This window comes from Ambystoma mexicanum, chromosome 6q (assembly GCF_040938575.1).
Source record: "Ambystoma mexicanum isolate Mex_15411 chromosome 6q, UKY_AmexF1_1, whole genome shotgun sequence".
Lineage (NCBI taxonomy): Eukaryota > Metazoa > Chordata > Amphibia > Caudata > Ambystomatidae > Ambystoma > Ambystoma mexicanum.
Window position 1 is genome coordinate 1,107,994,942 of NC_090937.1, and position 21,623 is coordinate 1,108,016,564.

At 44.7% G+C, this 21,623-nt stretch overlaps 1 protein-coding gene across 7 annotated transcripts in view; it reads right to left on the reverse strand.

Annotated features, from left to right (window-relative positions):
- Positions 1-21,623, reverse strand: part of DCUN1D4 (defective in cullin neddylation 1 domain containing 4) — a 960,807-nt gene that overhangs the window by 823,401 nt on the left and 115,783 nt on the right. For all 7 annotated transcript variants that reach the window (XM_069631680.1, XM_069631678.1, XM_069631679.1 and 4 more), the window contains one exon: positions 16,554-16,593. In XM_069631680.1, the coding sequence (XP_069487781.1) occupies positions 16,554-16,593 (40 nt within the window). The remainder of the gene's footprint in view (positions 1-16,553; positions 16,594-21,623) is intronic.

Below are 21,623 nucleotides of genomic sequence, written 5' to 3' on the forward strand. Positions count from 1 at the left end.
GACTTGTCTGCTCACACTTCAGCTACATTGCTCTTTCCAGCTTGTTAGGCAGAAACCTGTGCAGTTCCCTCTGGGACCACTGCAAAAGATTTAAGACTACAGGTGTTTGGCAGTAAACCCACTTGGGAGCAGTCTGTACCACACAGATTCACTTGGTAGCTGTGGCTGAGCAGTCAGACTTCCCTCAAGAAGAGTTAGGCAGTTTACAGAGTATTCACAATAGGTCAAGAGAATACAATAGAACAAGTAAACACTGACCAGGGCTTGGTGTAAAAGAGATATAATTATTTATTTTAAAACCACATCTAGAAAAACACACAGACACTAATAGTAAGCAATTCAAAAACACGGTCACTAAAAGATATACACTCCATAAAAGAATATTAGACAAGTATTAAGTAAAGCCCCACTTATTTTCCGACAGCGGTGAGCGCTTAACGTAGATGGCACTCTAATAGTTCGTTTTTAAAAGGGAGAGAAAAACAGAGAATAAGTGAAACAGATCCCAACACTTTTACAAGAACATAACAAGAGAGGAAGGCAAAGTAATACCGTGAAGGGAGTTCAATAGGCCGGATCCACTTTAAGAGGATCAAACGAAATGTGTCTAAGGTCACACGGTTGCAGTGCACAAGAGTCTTGTAACGGTTCAAAAAGGAGTTGGACTAAAGAAAGGGACCAGTTAGAGGATCAAGGCGGCCAGCCCAGTCCAGAAGGTTAAGGGGTTATTATTACCGTGTAGCAATCTTTAGAAAGGGAGGCCTGGCGGACACGGTACCTTAAGTGGCGAGAATACTCCAGCGGGAGAAGTTGTTCCTGGCAGCGGATGCAAGTCGGTGCTTCGTCCAGGGGAAGAGAGGATCTCGTCGTGGAGGAAGACAGGAGTCCGTTGCACTGCCAGGGAAGAAACCAGCCGCAGAGTTTCTCAGGTACAAGGAGCGGTCCGTTGATTCGCGGTTCAGTGGTGAGTGGCTATCCGGCCGCTGGGGTGCTTGGCACGGGCAGTTCGACCACAAACCGGTCTGGGGTGCGAAAAAAGAAGGTAAAACTGGTTGTGCCCACCAGTCAGGGGAAGAAGCCTCTCCAGCCGGGAGATCTTCTCTGTCGTCGGGAAGTGGTGAGTCGGTTCCGCAGGGCTCCACCGGTGGTGTCGTCGTGGTAGGTCAGCTCAGCTTCTCCCTCGTCGGATTCTCAGGTCCTGTGGCGACTTCTGAAGTTCCAGTCCCCAAAGCTCTGCTTTTATGCAGCACACCCCCATTCACTCAGCCTAGCTGTCAATCAAACATGCTAAGTGGTGAGCCGGCCGGCTCACCACTTGGGCCAATCACACAAGAGTGCGACTTGAGTTACCAAGGTAACTCAGTCCAGGGTGCCTAAACCCCCTCCCACACTCTCTGTGGTACCCAGACAGAGTGGCACCACTTTTGGAGGCTTCTGTGGAGAAGCAAGCCAAAAAGTGGAACAAAGGGCTTGACTTGGGTTGGAGTCACAGAAGAGAACACAAACGCGATTTTAGAATCGAGTCCTGGCAAAAAATACCAACCGGCAAATTAATATTAATTAAATAAACCGGCGGTATGTTCGAGGCTATGAGAATTAAATAATTAAAGTTGGTAGCCTCGAACAATGGGAAAATCCCATTGGAAAATATTCGCGGTCGAATATAAAAAGTAGTTTCCACTGCCACCAGCCAAAACTCGATCAGGGGGGACGGAGACGTGCCCCCTCGACTAACAGACCCCGGGGCAATCGAATTGCCCCAACCAGTACATCCACAATATGATGGTTTGTACTGGTTTCTGTTAATAATTTGGGACTAGTAAAGCCAATGGTGACTTTACATGCCCTGGGAGACAGTAGTCAGTCCCAGGGTATGGAGTCTATGGTGGGGTGTCACTATGACACCCCCTGTGTTACTGCACGGAGGGTGCTGTGTAACACACATAGTATAAACACATGAGACCCTATGGAGTAAAGGACCCCATTGCCCATCAAATACATTACCAGTCAAAGGAACACCATAAATCATGTCCAAGAGTGGGAGAGTCTCACTCTTGGCAGGATGAAAAAAAACACTCGAGGAATCCAGCAAAGCTGCTGGGGGACTCACTAGGTTAGGAAATTCAGCCTAAAGAGAAAATTCTCCCTAACACAGCTTTTGTTATGTATGCTGTAACATAGCAAGCAACAGCTGTTATATTCTCTGCAATATACTGCAAATCAGTGTTTGAAATTCCAAAGTTGAGCGACAACAGGATTGTAATCATTAATGAGTTGGCATTCCTCATCTCTTTTTAAATGGTATATATTCCTTAGAGACTTACCAGTGAGACATGGTGTCGAACAGATGACATAAGACTATTTGCTCGACCAACTGCTGTAATAGGCCTAGGAAAGCCAAATCTGCACTGAGTGTAGTAGTTGTCTTTATTTTGTATTTTCTTTGATAGTACTTTCCACAAAAGTGTATTTGAAACCTTTCAACCTTGTTCCGTAGATCAGCATTAACATTGTAAGCAGGGATTGAAGTAGTAACATATTGATTTTTTTAGATAAACTCCATCACACAACGGTCACTTTCTTTGCCAAACGGAGGAGCATCTTTAATCTACAACAGCATATGTATATGTGGAGATCCAAGTGCCTGGTAATCTTTTCTCCAAACGACATGTTCCAAAGTATCTACCGCATCATTTTCTTTATTACATATAAAATGTTACATGGCTAGAAATCAGTGATGGAAAAACTGAAATACAAGGGTCCTTGGTACACAATTCTGCTGGTGTCATGTGTACAATCCCCTCATTAATTGTATTAATTTCACAAATCCATTCTGCAAGAAGATCATGACAACCATACTCGGCACAACTTAAAGTCGCAAACCAAGTTGGAGGGCCCAAGTTTCTGATCATGCATCTAACCTCTGAATGTCTTCTAATCCAATATTCCTTAGTTCCTCTCATGGTGGCAAGAATATTGGTAATTTTTCCTTCTAAAATTCCATTTTATTGGTTTCACATGTCTCAGCATCTCGCATGCAGAAACATTTTGAAATCTAATTACTGTTTGAAGTGTAGGAGCAACAGAATACCAGTTTTGAAAAATGTATTCAATGTTGGTGCGATCCCTGGAATCTTCTGAATACATTAGTTTAAAAAGATATTCTGAATAAGAAATTGTAACCCTCCGATCATCCAATCTTCCTGCTTTTCCAGTGGGAAAAAGCATAGGGAAAACATCTGAAGTGTTTTCTCAGACATTGATTGGTGCATCTTTAGTTTGTTTAATCTGGTATAATTCTAGACCGTCACCCATTACTTCATGTGCGTGCAGAGAATAGTATAATGTTCATACAAAATATTCCCTTCTGCAACATACATTGGAACTGACCTTCACTGTTCTTGCTTGTTGATTCGACATCAAGTATAGACACGTCTGGTACAGTTAGTCTGTCTTTATACAAATCCTTGGGCTTCATTAGACACTGTGAAGCTTCTTTCACCTGATATCTATAAGCTGTTGCCAAACTTGTTTGTTCTTTGTGGCAACGCCATTTAGTAAAACAAAGATTTGTCTCACACCTTGCACTAATGACTTCTTAGGCATCTTTGTTTGTAATATAACAATACCCTGGCAGAGTGAGCAGAGTGTTAGCTGCTCGTTACTTTGAAACTTGAACTTTCCTTTGTTGATGCCATGTCATCACAGACCGGAGTCTGTTCTTTGTGGCAACGGAATTCTGCAGTGAGAACAAGGCGGAGTTATAAAGCATCACCCCTCGGAAGATCCGAGGCAGAGTGAGCAGAGGGTTTGCTGTGTTTGCTGGGGTCACAGAGGGCCAGACGAGATCTTCTGCCCATTGTGGTGCGGCGGATACTCACGCCGACCACTCTACGCTCCCCCACTCTGAGGCACTGTAAATCTGAGACCGCTATTCTGTGCCCACGTCCCCGTGAGAACAGCTGCTCGCTGCAAGTAAGTGAAATGGTGGGCGGGGAACTGATGACCAAATGGGTACTATCAGTAATGCCTTTAACCCAGGATATTACTAACAATCAGGAGGGCGACATCTCCGACAATAATGTCAAAATGGGAGAGTCATTAAATGACTCTGGTTGTAGCAGAGCTCTGCAATCCAAAAACAGTCTTTCCAAATGTATGAGTGGGAAAGCTTTGAAACGTAACATTTGCGACACATTACGTGATCAGAACGACACTGGGAGGGAAATAAGCTCATTATCAATACTTGCACAACAAGCCCTCCTGCCCAAGTCTAATTAAGAACTTGTGAATAATAACAGTAATGATGACTTTGACAATACCTTGGAGCAACTTCAAAGTACATCGAAGTTAAAGACCTAGCCACCCCATGATGAGCGGCGTAACAGGCAATCAAGCGATGATGTATTTAAAAAAGCGACACAAAATGCATTTGAAGAAATCGCAAGCCTGAAGGAGCTAACAAATGACTTTGTACACACCTTAGATCAAGAGAAGTGTAAATCTGCTGGCTTGCCTTCGAGACAACGTGACTCCTTGGTAGTAGCCGACAAATTGATAGAAGATTTGAGAACCATCAACCAATTTCTTCTACACAACCTAAAAAAAACATGCCCCACGTGCTTCAGGACTCTGAATTACACGTACCAGTTGGACCCTATTTTCCTGCACCTATCAAAATGACTAAAGCACGGAATGATGACCGCTGCAATCAAATAAATAAGTTTTAAACAACTTAAGCGCAGAAGAATGGACTATAGCTTTAATGGGAAAATTCTGTTATCGCAAAAATGCTTATGCACAGAGGGAAACTCAATTAGAAACAAAGTGATGTCAAAAACTTCAAAAAATGATGTCGATCACAGACTATACTCCAGGTCGGATACAAGCTCCTCAGATTCTGAATTCTCAGGTGATAGGAATAACACCACAAGTAGAATCACGAACTCGCAAAGTACCCACACATATGACATCAATGGCAGTCTTCATGGAAATGCACAACAATGTTTCAACTTAGTTGAGCAAATCATCAACGAATTACGCCCAAGCATAACTTCGGCTCTGACAATCCCAGTGGCTCCCTTAATTAAACTCTATGAACAGCTAAATGAGACATGTCGAGATCAGACCACTCTGCTGGCGTTACTTAACACCAAAATTATAAACTGTGAGGATGAAATTAAAGGCGTAAAATCTCATATTAAAAATGGCACGGAGTCCCACAGAACCTTTATGGAAATCATTAAAGAGCAACTAAAAACAAATGCTGAGGACAAAATTATTAGCAGAGGTGGCTCGGGAAACTGTTTTAATGATGAATAACCATCATGTGATGACCACCAAACATTTGTATAAAGAAAGCGCCTCAAAAGAAAAAGTACTCAAAGATCAAACACATAAATGTGAGGAGATCGAAAGTCTCGTAACACAACAACAACGCGCTCTATTGGAGGTTAAAAACCTTAACACTGATGAAGACACAGTGATCTATGTAGAACATAATGATGTGCTTATAGCAGAGTCACAGGATGTTTTGCCCCAAGCTAATACCCTGGAAAGGAGGAACAGTTTGCAATGCAATCACTTCAAAGGTGGTGTGTTACTTTACATTGATTATTAATGCTACCCGTGGAGCATGATAATAAACTTGAATATTGAAACATTGCCTCAATTGCAGCACAAGAAGTAGGGAGAGTTCTAAGAAAACAAAATGCCTTGATTGTAGATTAAGTGAACATGGTGTTTAACTTGATGCTAGCTTTCCTTCCTTTGCAAATGCAAGAAGTCTCGAGGACTTGCTATAATGTTTTGTTTGGAGGTAAACATGTTATGGATATTTGCCCAATATTTGAAGCTAAAGCTGAATATATCTTGAATGGAGGATCCACCCTAGCGCTAAATTATATTTGGATGAGATTAGATTGAGCATCCTTCCAGTGGCCTTCTTCAACCGTAATTGGTGCATCACCAATTCAAGCTTGTGTCCGCTTTGTAAGGTGAGCAGTGAGACGGTCATGCACTTTTTAACTGTTCTGTGTCAGGACCTCCCAACTGAGGAATATTTACCTAAAACCAATCCTGAAACAGTCAAAGATCCGCCAATCCTCTAAGGCTGTGAGGTTTCTGAGCCAATGTGCAGATTTTCATGTTGTCTATGCAACTGCCTGTTTCAATCATAGAGCTTGGTTGGTCAGAGCGCAATCCCTGGTGAAGTAGTGGGGTGTCAAATGTGATCTTTGGGGCTGTCAGAATGTTCTCTCCTCACCCAACTTCAGTTAGTGATCCAACTCCTTTTATTCAGTTTGGACACACCATAGCACTTGCACTTTGTAACAATGACTAATTTGTTTTACTCATTTTATAATATGTCCTGTATGATTTTTTCTTAATTGTCTGATCATGTAATGCCTCAACTATTAGCCTAAGCCTAAACTGTATACTGTAAGCTTATTATGAATGTAATGTTTGTTTTATTTATCACTATGTACTTTTATGGTTGAACAACCGAAATAAAGTTGTGTAAGTAAGATGTTGTTACAGTTAACTCCTGTGAAAAGTCAACCAGTTTTCAAGATGCTGCAATCTAAGGATAGTTAAGAAACTGTAGGTAGCATTGGTCATGACAACCTTTGGAATTACTTTTGAATTCAATGAACTTACCATTGGTAGGAGGCAATCTGCAGATTTAGTGTACGCAAAAATGCTAAGTAAGATTTGTATAGGTATCCTTGAGGAGAATATGAAAACAGTCTTAAAAAGGGAGACTGACTGGAACTGAGATCATGCTGAATCTTCATGAAAAGAAGGTTTGTGTAAATTTAATGTGTACAAGTTCAACTCTACAATGCAGCGTTCTGAGGAGCAAGACATTATAGAGATACAAATCTATTTGGCCTTGTGAATGGAGCAATGGGAAGAATGTCTGCATTTCACACTTTCTCCCACAGTGCAAACATTAACATTCTCGTGAAGTTTGATTGTGTGCAGGATTTCTCATACTTCTACACGCTTCATGATTTTTACGGATACCTTTGTGAAATGAGCACAAATTCCATTGTGCTCTGCATATGCAATTACTGTGCATAAACCACAAGCATTGACTTTAGAAGCAGCACTGATTGACATTGGTGACAGTGTTCAAAGAAAGAATGTCATATGTGGCACTGTAAATCCTATTTGAGGTTTATTTTTAATAAACTTTGACAAATCAAAAGTGACAGCTGACATTTCATGTATTGAAGAATATAACCAAGTACGTGTACTGTATGTTCCTCACCTTGACCTTCTACCTATTCCTGCTAAGCTTCTAACAAGAATAAATAAGCATCAAATGAAGGAACATGCAAATAAAGTGGTTCCTCTCAAGTCTGCAAAGGAAGACAATCTAACCATGTTGGAAAGTCAACCCAGTGTAGATTTAGTAATGAAACCGGGGTTGAATGCTAATCAAATGCAACTTTGTGCATGTTGTTTGAAATGGCAACTAATGCAAGAAAATGCTTCCACAGTAGACAAAAAGCTACGCATGGAACTTTCAATTCTTAAAGTATCAGTAGATGAAAGACCATATAACATACATTTGGCAATGTCAATCCAAAATGTAGTAGCTGTAGAGTGGAAGAGAAAAGGTTTCTGAAAATACTCAGGAAGATAGTCAAGAATTTTTAACATCTATGTTTGAGGCGTTAGTGCAAGAAACAGTGCAGATAAATATGTAGGAATGTCTTATGAGTGGAGCCAAAAGTGTCCCCAATGTCACAAAAAGCAAATTACTAGAGATTTTACAAAAAGATGTCCCAGATCAGAAAAGTGTGCATTTTTTGCTGATCTAGTAACAAAAGCATACCATGATATGAGATGCAGTGAGTGTGGTTGCAACTCACAATCAATAAACACTACAAAATCTAGTTTGTAATGAGTACCTTTTAGTAAGGTTTCAAAGATATAGTATGGATGGTAGGAAAATGAACACTCCAATGTTAAACTTTGTAAATAGTCAGGTGTACATTTGTAAGAAAATATTTAAAACATGAGCGATCAGAAGTAGATTGGCTTGTGTCCAATGGCTCTATATTAGCACACCAAGCTAGATTTCCAAAAGGCTTAAAGAATACTTTCTTAATGTTGCTAGTTTTAAAGTATGTTTTAAAATCATTGTGAATATAAACATGCAATATGGACATTTAAAAAAGGTAAAATTGGGAATAACACTCTACAAACTAAAGGATAGACATTTTCTAGGTTGCAACATAAAATCACTGCAAAACAAATTTTGATAGTAGATGGTCAACATCCTATAACTTAAAAAAAACTAGCATTCAGCAATCTCCTACTTCTGTTTGATTATGTAAAACAATAAGTATATTTTAACATATAAAAGTGTTCCCTATAAGTACTGAGTCATACAAGTGGTTCCATAGGTGTGGAAGGATAACCCAGGGGCAACACATTTGTCTTGGAACCAAGACAAAGCAGCGCTACACAGGTTCGAATCTCGATCCTGTGCTTAGACACCACAGTGCTGGTTTAAGCACATTATAAATGAACAATTAAAAATGTACATTATTTTGAGTGCTAGGGAGTGTAGTTGCAGATAACGGTTTACTTATGAAACAAGTAAACAGCAGCAAACAGAGCAAAAAAAGAAAGGTCAAGTATTGGAAAAAAAAAGAAAAAAAAAAAAAAAAAGAGTGGTGACAAAAACATTGACATTTTAGGAAAAGATTTTCGTATATTGTCATTAACTTCTTATGTGTGTAGGTGGCCAAAATAATAGAGATTTTTCAAGTAGTATTTTAATGACAAGACAAAATCAGTATAGTTTTATGAAATAGTTGTATATTTTAAAGATCTAACAGTTTATATCGGGGCGTCAACATCCTGTTGCCTTTGGGTATGCTTTTGTACAAGGGGTCCTCCACGAGCACGTAATCACCAAGATACCAGAAGTAATCCAAAAAGGAGAGTAGGCAAGATGTAATGCTGTTTATTACAGCTTGGCAAGCACAATCAGCACAGTGGAACGGAACGGATTGACGAGAACTGACAAAACTGTTAGGCAGAATCCTGTGCAGTTCCTTTGGGGAACACTGCAAAAAGATTAAGACTACAGGAGTAAGCAGTAAACCCAATTGGTAGCGGTCTGCACCACCCAGGTTTACCTGGTAGCTGTGGCTGAGCAGTCAGACCTCTCTCAAGAAGAGTAGGGCAGTATATAGAGTATACACAATAGGGCTAAAAACACAGTAGAGCAAACAAACACTGACCAGAGCTTTGTATCAAAAGTATATATTTATTTAAAACACACTTTAGGCAATACACTAGCACTCTAAATCAAAAGCAAGTCAAAACACAGTCAGGTAAGGTATAAACACCTCCCTTGATAACTATTAGACAAGTCAGAGTTAAACCACCACTATTTGTTAAAACAGATGTGAACGCATAACCTAGATGGCACTCCAATAGTTAAGTTAAAGGGAGAGAAAAAGGCAGGCCATAGAAATAAACAGTTCCCAACACTTTTAGAAGTTCAAAGCAAGGGAGTGAAGGCAGTATACACTGTAGAGCCAAAGTTCATAGGCCAGGCCCACTTTAAATGGAGCAAAGTGAAATGTGCCCAAGATCACAGTTTAAAATGCACTAAAAGTCTTTGCAGAATGTTCAAAAGAGGTTGGGGTGATTCAAGAAGTAAAGTTAGAAGGTCGGGGGCCAACACAGTTGGAAAGCCAAGGATTTAAGGGTCACCTTTAGCAATCCGTGGAAAGAGAGGCCAGGCAGAACACAGTACCTTAAAGAGAGGAAGCTCCAGCGGTGGCACTTTTTCCTGGCAGTGGTTGCAGTTCGTTGTTTCGACCAGGGGAAGAGAGGATCTCGTCGAGGAGGAAACTTGGAGTCGATGCACTGCACAGGGATGAAACCAGCCGCGGAGTTCGTCGGTTAAAAGGTACGGTCCTTTTATTTGCGGTCAAAGTGGTGAAGCTTGGCTATCCGGCCGTCGGGGTGCTTGGCACGGGTGATTCGACCAAGAAACGTCTTTGCAAGGCGAAAGGGGCGAACTGGTTGATCCCACCAGCTCAAAGGAAGACGACTCGTCCAGCAGAAGATCTTCTCTTGTCGTTAGGAAAGTGGCTAGTTTGTTGCAGCAGGGCTCCACCGGTGGTGTCGTCGTTGCAGATGGCTCAGCTTCTTCCCTCTTCGGATTCCTAGGTCCTGTGGCGACTTCTGAAGTTCCAGTCCCAAAAGCCCTGCTTTTATGCAGAAAAAAACCCATTCAACGGCCTAGCTGTCACTCAAACATGCTAAGTGGTGAGCCGGGCGGCTCACCATTGGGCCAATCAGAATAGAGTGCGACTTGGGTTGCTAAGGCAACGCAGTCCAGGGTGCCAATTCGCCTCCCCACACATCTGTGGAGAAGCCCACCAAAATAGTGGAACAAAGGACTCGACCTTGGTTGGAGTTACAGAGACGGACACAAACGCCATTTTAGAAAAGAGTTCTAGCAAAAAGACCCAACCATTGATTTAATATTAAATAAATAAACCGGTGGCATCTTTAACATTGCACCAAAAAGTGGTGCATTTAAAATCAATGGGAAAATCCCATAGGAAATATTCCGGTGGAATATTTTGCGTGGTAACCACTGCCACCAGCCAGAAACTCGACAAGGGGGGACTGGACAGTTTCCCCCTTGAAAACAGACCCAGCGGCAATCGAATTAACCCCTTCCAGTACTTCCACAATGATGGTTTGTACTGGTTCAGTTCACAATTTTGGACTACTAAAGTCAATGGTGACTTTACATGCCCTGGGAGACAGTAGTCAGTCCCAGGGTATGGAGTCTATGTTTGGGGGTCACTATGACACCCCTGTGTCCCTGCACTGAGGGTGCTGTGTAACACATACGACACAGATGATGCCCTATGGAATAAAAAGGCTACTCCATATCCCATAAACACATACTAAGTCCAAGACATACCTTAAATCATGCCTAAGAGTGGGAGGAAAATAGTCTCACTCTTAGCAGGAGAAGAAAAAAAAATCCAGCAAAGCTGCTGGGGGACGCACTAGGTTTGGGAAATTAGCCTTATAAGAGAATTCTCCCCAACACTAAACGACCCACTGCGGTCAGATCTTTTATTCAGTTAGTACATTATTTGCATAGTTAGAAACAAATGCCATTAGTGTTTCAAGTTATTGAACATCCCACTAAGTTGATTGGTGGGACCACGTCAGTCCCCTATAGATAGAAATGTGTTTGTTGAAGATCAATCGAGCAAACAATCCTGCCTTCCCCCTTGTTCATCACCTCCTCCCATGTGGTGCCACATTCCTTCCCACTAACACCCATGAATTAATTTTAAGGTGCAATACGTAATCGTGCTGACCTCTGGAACTTTATCTGCCATTGGTTAGCGCACACACAAAAAATACGAGACACCCGGAGCTGGTGGGAAGGGAGATATTCACACAGCATCTGACCAATGAGAGGCCTTGTGGACATAATCAAGGACACAGTATGCTTTTTGCCTTAAGGAGACACCAAAACTCAACTTCTGATAGGCTCTTCCCTGATTGCCCCTCCATTTCACATCCTTCTTCCCAGACCCATCTGCCAAAGCGTGATTTGAACCCGCCGAGTGTGCCGAGAGTGTGCCGCCCCAAACATTGTGAATTTTATTTCTCCATGCTCTCAAGCGAGCATCCGAAATCCTGGCTCGCCGACCTTGTATGCATCAGCTGGTTCCGTTCCCCGCGACTGCTGTCTCCTGCGAACAGCCAGCTGTAACGCTCACCTGATTCCCGCAGAGGCGCCGGTCTTGACTGGGTGAATGCCGTATCTTCAAAGGTGATGTGTAACACACGGTTGGCTCTTTGGGCTGGACCTCTGTGCACTGTATGTCTGACTCGAAGAGTAAGATGTCTGCAGATAGAAAATATGGGATTAATGAACTGGGGTTATTGGGTGCCTCTCTCCTCTTCCCTTTCTCTTCTCCTGTAGAACCCCAAAGGTTAACGCCCTCACCTTAGATAAGTGAACGCCGAGCTCTCCATCTGCCTCGGGGCAGGGTGCCGTAACGAGTTTCTTCACTGGATAAGGGTGCAGGCCTCTTGACCTCAGTGGACTGCTGTCCGTCGTTAACTGCACGAACGGTAAGTTCTGGGCACTTCAAATGTCTTAAAAGTCTTTTGTAATGATATCTCTTGTTTTGCAGGGTTCCGGCGATGGCGGATGGCGGGCTGAAGAGAATTGAGGATCGAACCCGCGTGTGGAATAGAAGCGCCTGGAAGCACGTAAGTAAGCGCTTGTAGCCTGCTTCACGATGCGCACTAACTGTCCCTTTTATCTTGCAGGTACAAGTTCGGAGCTTTAGAGAAGCTGAAGGGTGCTGGAATACCCACTGGATTCGGCGTGGGAAGGAGTAATGGCACTTGAGTAATAAAGTTGCCCAATGTCTTTAAACGCACCTTCTTTTGTCTTTCAGATGCGGGATGCAGCGCCGAAGGCCTCCGGAGCGTGCAAAGAGCTGGTAAGCCTTTGTCTTTCAGATGCCGGAATGCAGCGCGAGGCGTTGGTGACAGCCGATGGACCAGGTAAGAGATGCGCTGCCACTGAAGACCGTAGTGCTAACCTGTTCTTTCTTTGTCTTTACAGGTGCTGCTGAAGACTGGATTCCAGGATGATAAGCCTTTGTTCCCTTAGGCCCAGGATCAGAAGCAGAAGACACGATGAGCGTTCTGCTGTAGAGAATGCAGAATAACGCAAAGCAAGATTCATCCATGGGGTGTGGTTTAAATAGCCTCCTGTAGTGCTTAGGTGTCTCCTTCCACAGCCTCGCCCAGGTAAGAAAAGAGTTCCTGCTCTCCAGAAGAGTTCCAGTGTTCTGAACCTAGGGAGTGGCTCCTGCCCCACCCAACAGGAAAAGTAGTCCCAAACAGAAGAGGATCAGGGGCTCAACTGGCAGGTAAGTAAGCAGCATGGTCTGCTGCAGGTAAGTCCACCCAAGCATTATGAGCCCGGCGCTTCCAGCGCTGGGACTGGGCATCTTTATGAGCCTGGTGCCACAGGCGCCAGGACAGGGTCCAAAAGGGCCCAATTGGGACTGGCTGGCACTCGGAACCGGGGTTATGGGTCTGCTTCCAAGGGAGTTGGGCAAGTCCTGATCTTTTGGAAGCAGAGATCATGACACCAGCTTGAATTGTTTGTCCAGCCCCCACTGCCTTAAGAGTGTCTGTGCAATTATTCCAAGTGGCCTACCAAGCAGGGCCAGTCTGCATCACACCCATGTGATCTCCATACCTGTGGATTTTACCCGACACTGACTGCACTGCAACACCCCACGTTTTCCGCTGGCACATTTAGCTCACGCCCCTAACCCACACATACCTGGAGCTCCTCATGTCCCCCTTGTTCACCCCTGCCCAGTTTGTCCAGGTATATTCTATTGGCGTACCCTTTTGTGCCTTTGCATTAAGGCAGGTCAACTCATGGCTATTCAAGCAATGAATCCAGCCAACATCCGGATCAGATCATCCAGAGGCGAGGCATCGCTTGGGGAATCTCTGTTCCTGGGCTTCTCGACTATGTAGTCATCCCACTCACTGGCTACGTCAGGCTCATGTGTAATCTCGCCTTCTTCTGGATCAGAGAATTCTCTAAAAGGATCCTCCTGCCAATCTGAGACTGAAACGGAGGATGGCACCATTGCTGGATCCCTATCCGGAGATAGAGGTCTATGTGATGACGGTGGTGATGGGACCCTTGTCGGTGAAGCACTGCAAGTCCTGCTCCTAGACCTTCGAGCAGGCTTAGTTGTTTGTGCTCTCTTTTGGAGGTCTACTCCTGTGAGGTGAACTTCTTGACGTGCCTGGAATTGGAGACGTGTCTCTCTGACGGTTTTCCGGTTGTATGGGGATCAGCCGGCATGATGTTCTCCCTTGGACGCCTGTAAAACTCATCCATGATCCTCTGTACGGATAACATCATTCTCGGGTCATGAGGATAGTCAGCCTCTTCCGTAGAACGCTGCCAAGGGGGGTTGTGTTGTTTAGGGGAAGGACAAGTTCGTTCTTCCACCACTTCTGCATTTGAAAATTCTTCCTGGAGAATCACATCAGGAAGCTCTGTCATGTCTCCCAAAGGAGAAACTTGTGGTACCATTGGTTCAGCAGTTTCAGCAGCCTCAAGAAAACTATCCTCAATGACAGATGTCACCCTGGCGTGAGCAGAAGGCACCTCAGATTCGACTTCCTCCGTAGATGCAGGAACGCCGACGGTGTTGTGGTCGATGGTACCTTCGTCGACGAGCGTCCTGTGGACGGTAGTTCCATTGGCGAATTCGGTTTTGCTTGTCGATGAGTGCTCCGCGCCTCGTTGAAGAATGGTGTGCTTCCTTCGTCGACGACTGCTTCGTAGACGATAAATCTGATGACAAGGATCTTACCGTAGACCATGTTTTTATGTGTAATCGTCGTCGATGAGGGTTTCGTCGACGGTCTGGCCAACGACGGTTCTTCACCTTTCCCTTCGTCTACGACTGCACCGCCCTCCCCCTTGTTTTTTGCAAAAGTAGTAAAGACAAATCCGGTGTGGATCTGAAACCGAAATCTGCTGGCCTTTGCAGGGTTGAGCATGACAACGAATTTTAAGATTCAGACAAGCATGTTCCTGAAGCGAACAGAGTGGATGGAAATGAGGTCACAAGGCATAGCGCCTCAACATATACTGTCCCAGATGTCACGTCAGACCCGGGGCATGTTGAAACGTCAGAGGGCGCTGATGGGGTGCCACGCTGCGCCCCCTAGTGGTGGAAAAGTTTCCAAAGAATAGCTGCACTGTGGATAGGATATCACATATGAGGCATACGTGGGAGGAAGGAATCAACGCAAGCAGAACAAAAGATACAGGGAACTATCAGGCACATGAAATGGGTGGAGTCTCTAGCTGCACATGTACAATTTTTGTTCTGCTTACTGCTAGGTAACAGATTTTCCGGTCATGCTCTGACAACGCAGAACATCCTTTGAATGTGGAGGAAAAGGGAATAGACAAAACAGATGGACACATTGGTTTTGATAAAGCAAACCCACATTCAAACAATTGTTTTACTTTTCGGATAAGGTATTACACAAACAAAATGTTAGTTATACTTTCAGTTTTTGATGGAATACATATTTTAAATGGTTTAAAGGTACTTGTTGGAGTGTGTTTAGTACGTGTCACGCACTGCACTGCATTGGCAATGGCAGTTATCCACATGCATATAGAACAAGAGTTAATTATCACAAGCAAATAGCTAGTGAGGTGTACTAATTGTGGCCTCGGTGTAGCTATTTAACTACTTTGCCAATTTGGTTTATAAAGACTCAGAATCCTTCAAGAGAACTCTGTGGTAGCATCCAGTCCCCCATGGATATACAGAAATCTGAATTGGACAGCCACATCAATAAATGTATGGTGCATTAGTGCACTGATACATTTAACACAACTTCCAAAATGTTCCAGAGACTGACCTGCTAGGTATAACAAAGAAAAGAGGGAGGTCAGTGGGCACCACTAGTTTGTTAAAGAGGTTCTGGAATCTGAAAATAAGATTCTGGAGAGCACGTCAGAAATCCCAACGTGGCACTATTGGGTATGTAAACAACTGATCTAGAATTAAGTGAGGAAACCTCAGTGCTGTGTGTTCGCTCAGGGAGACCACTTTCTCAGTCAAGTTCTGTAGGATTTCGAATCAGGACAAACCCATTTACCTCAATCATCTGCAGCGTTTTGTTCTATACATAAACACAAGCAAATCCACTAGAGCAGGATCCTTTAGTTCCTGCACCAGAACCCCTTTTGATGCCTTTCTGATACATACTACACAAAGGCTTTTTACCCCATATTGCACGCTTGTACAATACAGAAGCTGGACTCTACTGTCCCTGTAGAGAGAGTGGTCCTGATGAAGGATCCATTTCCAAAACGCATTGGCACACATTTTTAACAACTGTTTCTGCAAAATTGTTTGTTCGAGAAGAATTCAAGATTTATAATTACAAACCATACTAAATAGATTCCCTCCCCACCTCCACCAATTCAAAATCCTGCAGAACTTGACAGACAGTGGTCTCACTCAGCAATCACACAGCACTGAAGGTTCCTCATTTAGATCTATATAACATTAGCAAAAAGCATGCAATTTCAATCTCATTATTACAATGGACTGAGAAACACACTTGTGATGGAAGATGCACCCAGTCTCATTTAAATCGAGAACCTAATATGTAATCAAGGCTGTTGCAGTACCAGTGACAAAAGACGAGTGCAATAATCTTCGACGCCATTTTCAGCTCAATGCCAAGATTGTAAAACACATGGGAAGCAAGACTAGCATGGACAGCATCCTTAATGTGAACAGTTTCTACTTTTAAACAATGATTTGTTTAAATGTTACTTTTCAGATAATGAATGGCTTCTAATACTGCAGAATCACCCAAACATCCAAATTCCTAAACACCTGGCAACAGTGCAATGAAACCCGACAATTGCATAAATATTAAATGTCAAATACCGGTTTGGTGATCGCCTGGGCCTCCGTCTTCAGTCAAGTTCTAGAAAAAAATAAAGGGATAAGCAGTTTATTTTTATTTCCTTTATGTTCGTATTTATTTATTGAAATCTTCTAGAAGAATTGTGCAAAAAGCACATGAACGGCTGTGGAAATCCCATCTCTGGATGCTTAACACATTTTTACAAAATTACGTTGAAGTAGTTAACACAAGAAACCAGCTGCTTTGGTGGGGGAAGGAGGTACAAACAGTGAATGCTGACAGCACACGAAAGGTCATTAAAGACATTTACAGGTCTATAAAGATATACAATCAAGTAGTGTCAGTGACTGGGGATCCGAGTGGGGGAGGGTGGTGAGTAATAGCGCTTAAGACTCTGGACTACATCCTGAGACAAAAGGCGATTTGTAAGGTTGATCTTAAAGTCAAGTCACCCTTGCAATGTACTTAAATTTTAGGAGGCACTGATGAGGCACCAGGCGATTCAAGAAGCCGGGGAGAAAACACAGGATGGATGGCTAAGGTGAGGAGAGCTAGAGCTTGGGAGTGAATAGAGCAGGGGGGTTGGAGGCCTGGGGAGGTTTAACACTGGGGATAGAATGAGCTGGCTTGGGAAAGAAGGAATTTGAATAGAAGGTGTTTTTGCATGAAGGATAGCACATAGTTCAATACCTGGTTGAGAAGAGGCTTGAGCAGTAATCCAGCTTCCAGAGGAGCAAGCTGGCAATTTTGGTAGGGCAAAAAGTGAGATGGAGCAGGTTATTACTGGTCCGAGGGTGAAGCCTGGCAGCCTTTGAAGTGGAGGTGATGACGTTTCAGATCATCGCTAAAGACAACACCCAGAATGGAAGTCTTTGGAGGAGGGATAAGGTGTTCAGAGGGGCTCGGGGAGGCAGATTATTGAAAGGGGCCAACGGGTATGGCATTGGAGGCTGGGGGAAAGATCACTTCAGTTTTAGATAATGGGAGCTAGCAATGCAGCACCATCCAGTGATAGATGGCTCATATCCCATTAGTAATGCACAGCTCAGAGTAAGAAGGACGAAGATAGGAGTATCATCTTCAAGCAGATAAGAATATTGAACGTAGAACATTTGTTTGCTAAAAGCCGAGGTGTACAGAGCGAGGAGGAGGGGAGCAAAGGGCAGACAGTTTGGGGATCCCCTATCAGGACAAGAGATATGGAGGAGGTTGCAGTTTTCCAGGAAATGGATAAAGTAGTGTGAGAGTCTGAAGAAGGGAGGGCTAGTCAACTGTGTACAATGGGTCAGAAAGAGCAATAAGGATGGTCAGATGTCCGTGGTGAGAGAGGTATTGGTGGTGCGGGTTGCTGCAGATCCTACATGGAGTGACTCACTGAGTCAATTGGCTTCTGACAATCAAGGATGCCGTTGAATACTACATTTTCTAAAACTTTAGAATAGTGGAAAAAGAAGGAAATAAGGAAAGGGAGTAAATTGGAAAAGGAGGGGGGTGGCAGAAGAACAGAGGAAGAAGGAAAGGGGAGAAGGAAAACAGTAAGGTGCAACAAAGGACAGGGAGGTGGATGGAGGAAGAGAAGGCGAAAGGATGTTGCCATATAATGCCCTCGATACTGGCTGCCTCAGAACAAGAGCTACAGTTACAAAAAAAAGAAAAATGATCACCTTTATAGTGATTCAGTTACTCTTCGTTCTTGTTCTCCCTCCATCCCAACTTGTTTGAATTTTGCTTGCACCACAGGTGGATCTGAAAAAAAGCATCTCACAAAAGAGGGTGCTGCCACTTGCACTCCTATAGGGAAGATGCCCCGATTGCCACTCTTTGTTCACTATGTTTTGACCCACCCATACATTAGTTAGTGTATGGCATATGCCCTCAGGGATGTAAGGGTGGATGTTGTGAAGGGGGGAGAGCAAAAAGTAAGTGTACTGGAACTACCATTTGGGTAATATTTCTTAACTCCATTTTCCTCCTCTTACTCTTTCCTAACTGGTTGGGAACCAAATTATACAGATTAGATATTTTGGTGGTCCAAAGAATGTATCTTTTGAGGTGGAGGGTGGTTTCAGGGACGCTCAAGCAGTTCTATGCAGTATCCTGCGGACACTGTGGACAGCACCCATCTGTCTGATGTGATCCCTTCCCAAGCTTGGGTGAAGTTGGAAATGCGTCCCCGTACTGGGGATGCGCGAGAAGGGACCCTGAGCGCAGCCTCACTGTTTTGCAGGAGGCGTGCCGCCTCTGCTGGGGCTGCCTCTACCTCTACCACGGCCCCTTTTGTTTCCTCTGCCGTAACTTTGGGTAGTCTGCTGGTTGTTACCCCATGATGTACCCTGCCCCTGTGTATAATTGGGGCCCCTTTGTGAATTTTGACCGCGTGGGCGACAAAAATAACCATTGCCTCTTTGATTAGGGGGCTTGTTGGCCAACTGTCCCAGGGATTTCAGAGTATCATACTCGTCTTTGGCAGTTTTTAATGCGTCCTCAACCGCCTTGCCAAATAGGAGATTCGGTTCCACCGGCATGTCCATTAGGGATGCTTGTTTCTCGGGTTTAAACCCCGACTGCCTTAACCAAGCATGCCTCTTAATGACCATGCTATCTGCTATGAGCCTGCCCGCGTTATCTGCGGCATCAAAGGTTGCTTTAAGGATGCAGCCAGACACGGCTCTCCCCTCCGACATGACTTGGGCCAACTGACCCTTTAGTGGTTCCGGTGGAGAGTCAATGAGGGCAGCTACCTGCTCCCACTGGTGGCAATTGTAACTTGCCAGCAGAGTGGTGGTGTTGGCAATCCTTGTCTGGTAAGCAGAAGTGGAGGCTACCTTCCTTCCCAACCCGTAAATTCTCTTGCTCTCCTTGTCTGGGGGGTGGGGGGGCCTCAGATGATGATCGAGGTGTCCCGCCCTCGTAACTACCAAGGAGTCGGGCTTCAGTTGACCCCTTATGTAAAGTGGGTCTGAGTGGGCGGCCCTGAAGAGTTTCTTGATTCGGGGGTTTACGGCCCTGGTGAGGTTAGGAGTGAGAAGGGAAGGACTTGAGAATTGGAATGCCCCCCCCCCCCCCCCCCCCCCCCCCCCGAGTGTCTACGCGGAAGTGCTCCGCCGCTCTAGCCAAGACCTCATTTAGGATGGGCTGGTTGTCTACTGGAGAGTCGGTAACCTGAGGTTCTTTGTGAACAGGAGAGTCTATCCTGTAGACATCTGCGAAGTCATCTTCCTCCCCATCTTGGCCCTCGTCATCCCCATAATAGTCCACCCCAGTTTGGTCATCCAACGATATCTAGTCTGGAGCCTCATCGTACTGTTGTGGATCCTCACCATACGGAGTGTAAGGCTGTATGTAAAAAGGGTCTGAAAACAGTCCCGGAGTTGGAGTCTCAACCCGAGGTTTCTTAGTAGGGGGCTGAGGGGCTAGGGAGGACATTCTAGTCATTACCCTGTCTATATCTCCACTGATCCATTTTTTGGAGCTGGGAAAGACCATTTCCTGAGAGGATTCCCCTTCTATTCCTTGTTTGGACCTAGGGGCCTGGACAGGGGTCTTGGATTTATGCTTATCTGAAGACTTTGAACTGTCCTTATGTGTCTGTGGTGCAGAAGAAGGGTGAGATGGTTTCTTCTTCTGTTTACCCCCTTCCCCATGAGTAGAACAGTGTTTCCCTGATGTTTTCACCTTCTCTGAGCTTTTTGACGCCTGGCGTCGAGATTCGGGGGTAGTGTCTCTTTCCTTCGAGTGAGCACGTCGGGACTTGGAAGCAGCAGCCGAACGGTCTGCCGCAGCTGACTTCTGGTGTGCAGCCTGGGGCTGGAGGTCGGATTCGTCATCTGACAAGCGTACCTGTGTGACTTTGGTGAGTGAAGCACCTTTGGCAACTGTGGACGGTTGCCTCGTGCCGTGCGGCGATCTTGACCGGGAACGCCCAGAGGACACCGATTTGGTCGCCCGCTCTCTTCGTGCCTCTTTCCGAGAACTCGACACGCGTGTCGAGTCTCGATTGGACTTCGAGTCTTTAGGTGTAGAAGTGGTGTGGGTAGCCCTCGTGTCGCTGCGTGTGTTCCCCATAACTGCCCTGCCGGACAATCTTCCGAGGTTGGGGACTTGCACTTGGGCATCTTTCAACACCTCTTTGCCCTCGCAGTCCGAAAGTACGGCGTCGCTGCCCTCACTGAAGGCGCCCTCCGCTTCCATGGCCTCGAGTTGCCTGGCGTGGTGGGCCCAACGTTTGGTTGAGCGGTGCTTTAGTGTTTTAGCCTTGAACCGGCTACATGCTCTGCAGTTCGCCTTGGGGTGATCCCTCGGCAAGCACAGGTTACTGGTGGTGTGTTTGTCAACCCAAGGGTACTTGCGGTTGCATTTGGGGCAAAATTTAAATGGGGTACCGCCATACGCACCCTGTGGCAGCGGGCTAATGTGTGTAGGAAAAATAAGAGTGTAGAGAATGTTTCCACCCCCCACTCTTCCTACTTGCAGGGCCGAGGCCAGAGGCCTTCCAAGGCCCGGGCCGAGGCCAGAGGCCTTCCGAGGCACAAAGTCCATTGTGCAGCTCTCGACGGTTGGTTGTTCTCCAGACCGGCGTCGATCTTCGATGTCTCGACGTGGGAGTGGAAGAACAGGGAAATTATATGATATTTAGCAAAATATATGACTGAAAGCCAGGGAACTCTGCGCAACGCTTCCGACAAGTATGGTGGCCATTTTCGAGTTTCGAAAAATAAACTAATACTCTGCAGCTTCCACTAGATGTCGGCATATGCACAGCATGTGATCTAAGCAGATTCCACAAGCCTCAGAAGTATATATATGATACATTACTCACCGTAATCGTATTTCTGATGCTTGTATCCGCTTAGATTCACATGCTGTGCATAGGCCGACATCTAGTGGAAGCTGCAGAGTATTAGTTTGTTTTTCGAAACTCGAAAATGGGCGTCAACAAAGGGCGTGCCAGTAATACTATCCCTAGTGTGACGTCCACTGTACCCTTGATTCCTCATGAGAGGAGTTGTTATAAAAGCATAGGCAAACATCCCTGACCAGTTCATCCATAGGGAGTTCCCCTTGGAGTCTGACTGGGGGAACCTGGATGC